This window comes from Macaca mulatta, chromosome 7 (genome assembly GCF_049350105.2).
Source record: "Macaca mulatta isolate MMU2019108-1 chromosome 7, T2T-MMU8v2.0, whole genome shotgun sequence".
Taxonomy (NCBI): Eukaryota; Metazoa; Chordata; class Mammalia; order Primates; family Cercopithecidae; genus Macaca; species Macaca mulatta.
The window spans coordinates 36,054,477-36,064,811 of NC_133412.1; the positions used below are offsets into that span (position 1 = coordinate 36,054,477).

Sequence of the window (10,335 nt, forward strand, 5' to 3'; positions counted from 1 at the left end):
TCACTCTTGTTGCCCAGGCTGGAGTGCAGTGGTGCAATCCCAGCTCACTGCAACCTCCGCCTCCCAGGTTCAAGCGATTCTCCTGCCTCAGCTTCCTGAGTAGCTGGGATTACAGGCGCCCGCCACCACGCCCAGCTAATTTTTTGTATTTTTAGTAGAGAGGCGGTTTTGCCATGTTGGACAGGCTTGTCTCGAACTCCTGACCTCTCAGGTGATCTGCCTGCCTCAGCCTCCCAAAGTGCTGGGATTACAGGCATGAGCCACCACATCCAGTCAATACTCTTTCTTAATTCACAATTTCTACTCTTGTAGAGAATATTATAGTTGGACATTTTAAAGTATGTTTAATACCAATAATCTAGTATATTAGTATAAAACCAGAGTACTCATGATTTAGCTATAGGACATAATCTATCTGCAACCAAATGAGTATACATTTTATTTGCTGTACCTTCCTGGTTATTCATCAGTTTTTTCTCTCCACTCTTCCCTGCTTAACTGTAACTAGCAAAACACACTAGTACCACATCATTCCAACTGTTTAGAAAGTTAGGAGCCAGGCAACCTCAATGCTAAACTCTACAAAGCCAAGCTATACATATTGAAAGGTGAGGGTTAGGGGTGGGGGGCAGAGAGAAAGAAAAAACTACCTAAAGCCCATGTACTTTATTCCATAGAAGATTTAGAACTTACTTATTTCATTTCACGTGCAAGCGTGTTTGTTAAGTATAATCATTTAGTTTTCCTACACAAAACGTACTAGAAACAACTAATTAGACATCTTCAAGGTGACATCTTCAATCATCTAGATTGTGCATCTAAAATGCACAATCATCTAGAATAATAAAATAATAAACTACCAGGCCATTTCAATCATTTCTGGAAAAAGTAAAAACAGAAACTACAATAGAACCCAGAATAACAACTCTTCTCCCAATTAAACTTTAATCATTTAAGATTAAATTCAGTCCATTTTAAGGAGATAAATGTGTCTACAGTAAATTTTCTATATTTTAGAAAAACTTCCACCAGATACACCCAAAACTGGCCTGTAACCCCAGCACTTTGGGAGGCCAGGGTTGGAGAACTGCTTAAAGCCAAGAGTTCAAGACCAGCTTGGGCAACCTAGTGAGACCTCATCTCTAACCAAGACCAACAACAACAACAACAAAAAGAAACACACAAAAAATGTACAAGTGTATTCCCGGCCAGGCGCAGTGGCTCACGTCTGTAATCCCAGCACTTTGGGAGGCCAAGGCGGGCAGATTACCTGAGGTCAGGAGTTTGAGACCAGCCTGGCCAATATGGTGAAACCCGGTCTCTAATAAAAATACAAAAATTAGCCAGGCCTGGAGGCGCATGCCTGTAGTCCTAGCTACTCTGGAGGCTGAGGCAGAAGAATCACTTGAACCCGGGAGGCGGAGGTTGCAGTGAGCCAAGATAGGGCCACTGCACTCCAGCCTGGACAACAGAGCGATATTCTGTCTCAAAAAAAAAGTGTATTCCCAGAGTTTGTTATATGGACACCATCTCATATCTGAACCTGTGATCTCCCAACAATGTTAGGAAAATGTAGCTAATTGCTGAAGTTATTGCTCCTCCATTTCATTGTCTTAATTTCAAAAGCAGAGTTTATGTTTGTATCCTATTCTTAAATTGGTTTTTATTAATATGACCCTCAACTAATTTTTTCTGTGGTTCTCATCCCAGTAGAAAAAGAAACAGTTTCTTATTTACTCATTTAGATAAAGACATGTGGAGAGACTAACAATCATTCTATCTTAAAGACCTTCAAATTGTTACTATTATAAAAATAGGGTTTTTTAAAAAAAAAATCTAATAACCTAATGCTGAATAAAAAGTATGGTGTATGCCATGTTCTTTTTAAACCAATTTTTAAGACTACAGAAAAAACATTGCAAAAAAACATTAAAAGTTGAGTAAGAGGTCACAGTCAAACATTTTTTAAAAGTTGGAGGTATCTATACAAGATAAAGCTGAGGCAGAGATGTGAACAACATACCCACAGCACCCAGGCAGGTAACAAAAATGAGTGAAAAAGGCCAGATGTATCATCAGGAATGATGGGAACTGCAGTAACGGGTACGCACATGCCCAGTTTAAAGAGGGTGGCTACTGCCCTACTGCTCAGCTCTGGACAATAGGAATATAGCCCCCTAGTACCTGGATTTCCAAGTCTTCCCCTAAAATCCAGAAATCCATGAATTTCAATGAGAAATATCCCAATTTTTCCCAATTTCATTGAGAAATATCCCAATGTTAATCATTAGTTCAAACTTAAAGTCAATGCAAATAAAATATACCTCTAAGGTAGTTTAGTCCAGTGGCCACCTTTGAGCTAATGTATGAAAGCCACTTTCAAAAACGCATGAGGGGGCAATGGATAAAAAAGCTTATTAGGGTTTAAGGTCAAACCAGCTTGAGTTTGAATGTCTAAATAAGTGGTGGATGATGCTAGAAGAATTGTATTTTCAAGTCTGTTTCTTCAACTGCATATCACCCCTCTCTCATAACTGTTGAAAAGTGAAACTCCTAACACAGTATTCAGATACACAAAAGGCATCACAGAAACGTTCCATTCACCCTACCCCCCAAAATTCTTAAGGTCCTTAGAAAAATTTTAAAGAGATCAGATAATACACATCCTTGAAGGTCTTAAACAAGTTATTAAAAGCACATCAGAGAAGTGCCTGCCATGCCTGCTGGGAGAGGCTGTATACATACACACAGAAAATACTGTTAATGTAGGCAATGGTATCCTCCTGCAACTACAACATAGGATGGGACTGTGCCGGAAACGGGCACCATTAGGAAAGCTTATGTTTTATAATTCTAAACACTTTAATTCTTCCTTGCAGCTTCCCATCCTAGAAATATGTAAATTACTAGTAATATGTAATCTGTAAATTTTTCTTGTTAAGAAAAATGTCTTAACAAGAGAAAGAATTGCCCAGTCGGGGTGGCTCATGCCTGCAATCCCAGCACTTTGGGAGGCCAAGGTAGGTGAGTCGCTAGGCTCCAGGAGTTTGAGAACAGCCTGGGCAACATATTAAGACCCTGTCACTACTTTTCAAAATAAATAAATAAAACAAATTTTTAAAAAGATGATGGAGTTAACTGGACTCAAACTGAAGTTTTAAAAAAGATGAAGAGTCAGAGATCCTTAAGGATAAAGACAAAATTAGCCTGTCTCTTTCATTAAACTCTTATTTGCTGGTAGATTCCGAGTCAGAGTAAGGGAAGGTTTAACTGCTTCAGCTCTACTACCTTTAAAGCTCTGGTCGAGTTTCCAGAAAACTTATTTCTATTGAGCATACTGTACAAAGCTAAGCACTTACACCAGATTTTTAAATATAAGAGACATATTATACTCAAGTTCATTTCGTGTATGATTTCATCAAACCAAAATATTATGGGATTTACTGCTACAGTTGAAATACCTTTTGTGCTCTCAAACACACCAATTAAATTTAAAAAATAAAATAAAAAAACATGGTATGCTCCTACAACTACAACATAGGATGGGGCTGTGCTGGAAATGGACACCATTAGGAAAGTTTATGTTTTATGATTCTAACTACATTAAGTTTATGTTTTATGATTCTAACTACATTAATTCTTCCTTCCAGCTTCCCATCCCAGTAATATACAAAGCAAGAAAATTTTCACACACAACAGCGACTGACAAATTGGGGAGGTGGAAGCAACAAAAAGGGTTTATTAACTACCTGAAAATGATTTCTACTTTAAGTTAAATCTCCGCCACAACTTCTAATCTACACAAATTTCTCCTTTCTCTCACATGCTAAAAGACACATTCAATTTGAATGTGCTGAAGTCTACAAATCATCATACAAAGATCTTACAAGTGACCATAAACAGTTCAGATTAGTAAATAAAAATACCTCATAGTTACAATAAAATTACAAGTATCTTCAAGTACCCAAAAGCTAAAATCTTGATATTAATTTTAAAATAAAACTAATAAAACTTGTCTTCTGTTTTTTGAAAAAGTTCTGCTTAACAGAAATACCAAAACTTAGGCTTTTAATCAATGCTTAATGCAATAAAGGACTATGGAAATCTGAGTTTAGAAAATTTTTGTATACGGGTTTTAACCCACAAACATTATGTTATTCAATTGTTTTTTCTTCAAACATAAGACTACATCAGTTTCTTACTGTTTTCATTATTTTTAAAAGAACATTTGCTATACTGCTATTCAGTAAAGTGCCTCATGTGTTTGTCTTACTTTTTATTACCTTACAGAGAAGTGTCTTAACTCCTGAATTTAATCACAAAAAGTGAAAACAGATAGGAAAATGATTTGTTGAAAGCCACGTTTAGAACAGAAATAACAAATGTCAGATGAAAAGGCTCTAACGGGGTCTCCCGCACATAATCCTTTTTAAAACTAAACATCTATTATCAGATCTGAATCTAAAATGTGTATCTTGCTTGATGACTTGGATTGAAAAAAATAAAACAAAATGTGTAACAAAAAGACCGAACACTACAAACTATAACAGAAGTCTGCCTACGCAGTACCACCCTCGGACTCGGTAGAATACAGGACAGAAACACACTTGGCCCTGCAGTCATAAGTCAAAGTGGCAAAGAAAAAAACAGAAACAATACATGAAATAGATATTTTCTAAGTTATCAAAGGCTACAGACACTCATCCAAAGCATTCCTCAAAATTTTTCAATTCGTTGCTTTTAGGCACACTTTGAGGTTTTCAAGTTTGCTTTGGGGCAAGTCAAAAAGCTTACCTAAAATAAAGCACTTTACACAAGAATAAAATGATGCAGCTGGTCGTAGGATACACCGGAAATAAAAATCGTCGTCTTCAAAATCCGAAACAAGAAATGACATGCTTTTAGCAAATTTAACTTTCATTTGTAGGGGGGAGGGGGCACCGTTCTGACAACCCACTAACTACACTGCACATCTACTCCACCTGAGAGTTTAACGAAACTTCAAGTTGGGTCACCCAGGGACCGAACTTCTACTCTAGGAGACCCAATCCAGCCTACAAATCAAAGAACATCCCCAAATGGTTTACCCTTCTCCCGACCAAACCCCTTCCCCTGGGCGACAGAATGTTTTCACTGAACACCAACACACCCTCCTGTGATCTCTCTCCAAACACAGGACACAGGAAGAACCGAGGCCACTAGTCTCAGACACGCGGGTGATGACTGCTGCCACTCCACGGGCGGCCCCTCTGCAGAATGGGGTCGGTCAGGATCCGCGCGCCCGGTAAAGAACAATACACGAGCCCAGCCGCAAACAACATAACTTCCCACGAGTCTGCGCGGCGGGTCTCGGCGGCGGAGAGGACTTCGGTATCCGCTACCGGGCAGGGGCTGGGGGAGGAATGGTGAGCAGGATGAGCGCTGAACGAGGACGGCGAGACCGCCAGCCCCGCTGCGGCTGCCTGCACGGGCACCCGCCGAGCAGACTGGAGGGATGCAGCCACCAGCCTGGGTTCCACCGCTCTCTCCAGGCGACGCGAATGCCCCGACTTCGCTTCTCTGGAAGGCGACCCCCGCCTCCCGGGCCGCCAGGGCGGTGGGGGGCGGGGAAGGCCTCGCCGGCGGCTTGGGAGCCTCCTCGGCCCGCCACCGAAGGGAAAGCGGTCGGGGCGCGGGGGACAATAGGGAGCGGGGAGCGCGGCCCGCCAGAGTGGCGCCGCTGGCCGGCTGGGCTGACTGACGCGCACGCCGCGAGGCGCGACTGGGCTCCTCTCGGCCCGGCCGCCGCTCCGCCGTGGTCGCGGCGCCCCCGGCGCTCGCAGTCGTGCCTCACCTCCCATCCCCGCCGCCCAGGAGAGGAGCAGAATTAACACTCTCAGCAACACCATCTTCCGCTGCCGCCGCCTCCTCACGGGTTAACAGCAGCACATCGATCCGGAGGGAGAAGCTGAAGGGGCTTGGTCCGGAGCCTCCACGGGAAGCCGGGACCTCCCCTGGCAGGAGAAACGGCGAAGCACCTCCCTCTCGCTCCACTTCAGGGGCCGGCAACGCTCCTAGCTCCTCCAAAACAGGGACCTCCCTCCCCCTCGTTCGTTTCCTTCCTCCCTTCCCCGCTTTCCTTCCCTTGCTCGTTCCCTCTTCTCTCCCCCCCTCCCTGTAAACTCGGACCTCCGCCTCCTTCCTCGCCACGTGACGCGCGGGCACCCAACGGGCACGCGGAGCCGCGCCCCTACCTCCCGCCCCTACCCGTCCCCCTGGCGCTTCAGGGGCGCGCGCATGCGCGCGGGGGACGGTTCCCGTGCTGCTAGACCCGCCGCCGCTTCCTGTCCGCCGGCGGAGAACTGGGATTGGGCTTCGGAGGCGGGGTTTGTCTTGGTCCCGCCCCGAGGCGGGTGCGCTCCTACGCGAAGGTAGTGCTCCGCTACGTGTTAGAGCTGCTGAGGACCTTCCCTTGGGCTAAAATGGACCATGGAAGATGTAAGCGGGGCTGCCTTCCGCTTCTTAACGTCACAAGTAACAGAGGTTTTTGTTTCTTCTTTCTCTGCCTCTCCTGGTGCACCACAGCTACCAAGTAAACAAAAACTCCCAGCAAGCAGTAATTATAGCGGCAGCTGCCCTAGTGATCGGAACATGCAAAGACCTTCAAGCAGCAGGAAGAAAAGACACCATGTCCGAGATGTAGTTTTCCGAGCTCTTTACAAATTTATTTCACAGACTAAGGCTTTAGCCTTTGCAAAAACATGCAGCCTGAACCAGACGGTCTTGAATCTCCAGTCCAGAAAATGTCCTCTTTCCTCTCTCTCTCTGTCACATCTCTGAAGCGAATCCTCGCACATCTTCTCCCCAACTTCTTAAAGCTTGTATTTGTTTTCTTGTAACTCATTTTGATTCTTTAAACTTGCATGTCATGAACTAGAACTTTTTATGGCCGTTTAATTAGATATTCTTCATCTATTTGGTATCGTGCTTGAGTAGGCTGAATTAGGGAGTGTGTGTGTATGTGTGTAAATTGTTTTGTTTTGTTTTCTAAACACAAAGTCTCTGCTGTCTCGTCCAGGCTTAAGTGCAGTGGTGTGATCATAGCTCATTGTAACCTCCAACTCAAGCGATCCTCCCGCCTTGGCCTCCCATAAGTGCTGGGATTACAGGCGTGAGCCACTGCGCTTGGCCTTAATATTGATACCATAATAAACTGGAATTCCTATACTGTTGCCTGTGTATTTTATACCATTTGTTACCATTAACATAAATCAAGTTTTTTTTTTTTTTTTTGAGCTGGAGTTTTGCTCTTGTTGCCCAGGCTGGAGTGTAATTGCGTGATCTTGACGCACCGCAACCTCCACGTCCCAGGTTCAAGCGATTCTCCTGCCTCAGCCTCCCAAGTTGCTGGGATTACAGGCATGCGCCACCACGCCCAGTTATTTTTTTGTATTTTTAATAGAGACGGGGTCTCACCATGTTGGTTAGACTGGTCTCGAACTCCCGACATCAGGTGATCCACCCGCCGGCCTCCCAGAGTGCTGGGATTACAGGCGGGAGCCACCGAGCCCGGCCATAAGAATATTCTTTAATTCTCAGTTTGAGAAATGAATGATTCTATTTTTGCTGCAACGTTAATAAGCTCAAAAATGGACGTTTCAAAACCATCATAATTGTATCCATTTATAATGAGATACATGGAATCATCAGAGGATGGCAGAATCTCACAAATTTTTTTTTTCCTTCGTTAAAATACTCAGTCTTAGGAAATAGTTACCTGCAGACATTACATCACATATTACCTGTGCTTTTTACTAATGTCTTGTGGTAGTGCTGTCAACAAATGGTATTTTTATTTTCTAGGTCTTTTTTTTTTTTTTTTTTTTTTTTTTTTTTTTTTTGAGACAGAGTCTCGCTCTGTCGCCCAGGCTGGAGTGCAGTGGCGGGATCTCAGCTCACTGCAAGCTCCGCCCCCCGGGTTTACGCCATTCTCCTGCCTCAGCCTCCCGAGTAGCTGGGACTACAGGCGCCCGCCACCTTGCCCGGCTAGTTTTTTGTTTTTTGTTTTTTGTTTTTTGTTTTTTTTTTTGAGACGGAGTCTTGCTCTGTCACCCAGGCTGGAGTGCAGTGGCCAGATCTCAGCTCACTGCAAGCTCCGCCTCCCGGGTTTACGCCATTCTCCTGCCTCAGCCTCCCGAGTAGCTGGTACTACAGGCGCCAGCCACCGCGCCCGGCTAGTTTTTTGTATTTTTAGTAGAGACGGGGTTTCACCGTGTTAGCCAGGATGGTCTCGATCTCCTGACCTCGTGATCCGCCCGTCTCGGCCTCCCAAAGTGCTGGGATTACAGGCTTGAGCCACCGCGCCCGGCCTTTTCTAGCTCTTAAACCACCTTGTAGCACGTTTTCTGTTGCACAATATTTTTATAATGAATTCCAGTGATTAGAAGCAAATGACACTTTCCCTTAAAATTCAACTGGAAAAAAACTCCAAAACCATATTTTGCATTACCAAGGTGATTACTGAAAATTACATTTATAAAGACTGTATTTTTTTTTAATTTTTTAAATTTATTTTGGCCAGGCACGGTGGCTCACAGCTGTAATCCCAGCACTTTGGGAGGCCAAGGTCAGCAGATCACTTGAGGTCAGGAGTTTGAGACCAGCCTGGCCAACATGGTGAAACCCCATCTCTACTAAAAATACAAAAATTAGTCAGGCGTGGTGGCGGGCGCCTGTAGTCCCAGCTACTCGAGAGGCTGAGGCAGGAGAATGGCATGAACCCGGGATGCGAAGCTTGCAGTGAGCCGAGGTCGCACCACTGCACTCCAGCCTGGGTGACAGAGCGAGACTCCGTCTCAAAACAAACAAAAAAAGCCGGGCATGGTGGCATGTGCCTGTAATCCCAGCTACTCTGGAGGCTGAGGCAAGTAATCCCAGGTACTTGGGAGGCTAAGGCAGGAGAATCGCTTGAACATGGGAGGCGGAAGTTGCAGTGAGCCGAGATGGCGCCACTGCACTCCAGCCTGGGAGACAGAGCAAGACTGTCTCAAAAAAAATTGATTAAATAATTAATTAAAAATAAAAAAAATAGCCAGTGCAGTGGTATGCACTTGTAGTCCCAGGTACTCAGGACGCCGAAATGGGAGGACTGTTTGAACCCTGGAGGTTCAGGTTGCATTGAGCTGCGATCACACCACTGTACTCCAGCCTGCGTAACACAGACAGACCTTGTCTCAAAAAAAAAAAGAAAAACTGTATTTTTTTTATTTGCAAAGCACGAATGGCATTACATACCAGCATCATAATGAATGGTATTCCAGTGTTACAAGTTTGGGCTACTATTTTAACTTAATTCATTATTGATATTTTGCAAATGTTTGGAAAACTGATGAAATGTTAAAGTATAAGATCTGCATCTGCACTATCACAGACTGCCTGGGTTTGACTCCTAGCTCTCTGCCATCTATAAACCGTGTGACTTTGGCCAAGTTTTTTTGACTTCTAACTTCAATATTTTTTTTCTTTTTTTTTTTTTTAGACAGGAACTCACTCTGTCACCCAGGCTGGGATGCAGTGGTGCAACCACAGGTCACTGTAGCCTCAGCCTCCAGGGCGGAGGTGATCCAGCCTCCCAAGTAGCTGGGACTGCAGGTGGCGGGGGCCCCATGCCAGGCTAATTTGTTGTATTTTTTGTAGAGATGGGGTTTCACCATGTTGCTCAGGCTGGTTTCAAACTCCTGGGCTCAAGTGATCTGCCCACCTTGGCTCCCTCAAAGGGCCGGGATTTCAGGTGTGAGCCACTCCACCTGGCCTCAATATCTCTTTTGTAAAATGACAATGAAAAAATATTTGCCTCAGCAGATTGTTTTAATGATTACATTTAAATTCGTTAATATCTGTAAAGCAATTGTAATAATATACCTGGCATATAATACTTGCTATATGACTATTAAGTAAAAAAATATAAATATATGGTCACTGCATGAACACTCAAACATCCACTTGAAAGCAATAATTATTTTAATAGCATTAGTTCCTCAGGAACAATACAGTTTTGATATTACCAGTATAATAAAAGTTATCCTCAAGTTTTAGTAATGGGAAATTCACCTTGTAAGCAAATGCTCATATATTATACAGTGTAATAGACAAGTAACACTAGAGGAGAATGTTTGTTGCACAGACTGAAGGCCAATGCTGGTAAACATTTCAACAATTACATTGTGAATTTCCAACTTCTGCTAAATTGCCTGCTGGATGTCCCACTGTCATGCTAAACTCAATATATTTAACTTCTTATCTCTGATACTGGCACTACCACTATCCCAGAAATCTGGAATCATTTTAGCCTGTGCA

The 10,335-nt window shown here is 43.7% G+C and overlaps 2 protein-coding genes across 4 annotated transcripts in view; one reads left to right on the forward strand and one right to left on the reverse strand.

Moving 5' to 3' along the window:
• Positions 1–6,069, reverse strand: part of ADAM10 (ADAM metallopeptidase domain 10) — a 153,612-nt gene extending 147,543 nt beyond the window's left edge. For 2 of the 3 annotated variants that reach the window (XM_077939493.1, XM_001097016.5), the window contains exon 1: positions 5,834–6,069. In XM_077939493.1, the coding sequence (XP_077795619.1) occupies positions 5,834–5,888 (55 nt within the window). In that variant the 5' untranslated portion in view covers positions 5,889–6,069. Of the gene's footprint in view, positions 1–5,149; positions 5,392–5,833 lie in introns of all 3 variants that reach the window. The other variant, XM_028850986.2, reaches the window with a different exon arrangement.
• Positions 5,383–7,210, forward strand: LOC144329882 (uncharacterized). Its single transcript, XM_077939498.1, has 2 exons — positions 5,383–6,410; positions 6,565–7,210. Exon 1 carries the CDS (start codon positions 5,403–5,405, stop codon positions 5,868–5,870), a length of 468 nt encoding a protein of 155 aa, XP_077795624.1. The 5' UTR covers positions 5,383–5,402; the 3' UTR covers positions 5,871–6,410; positions 6,565–7,210.
• Positions 7,211–10,335: the final 3,125 nt, after the last annotated feature.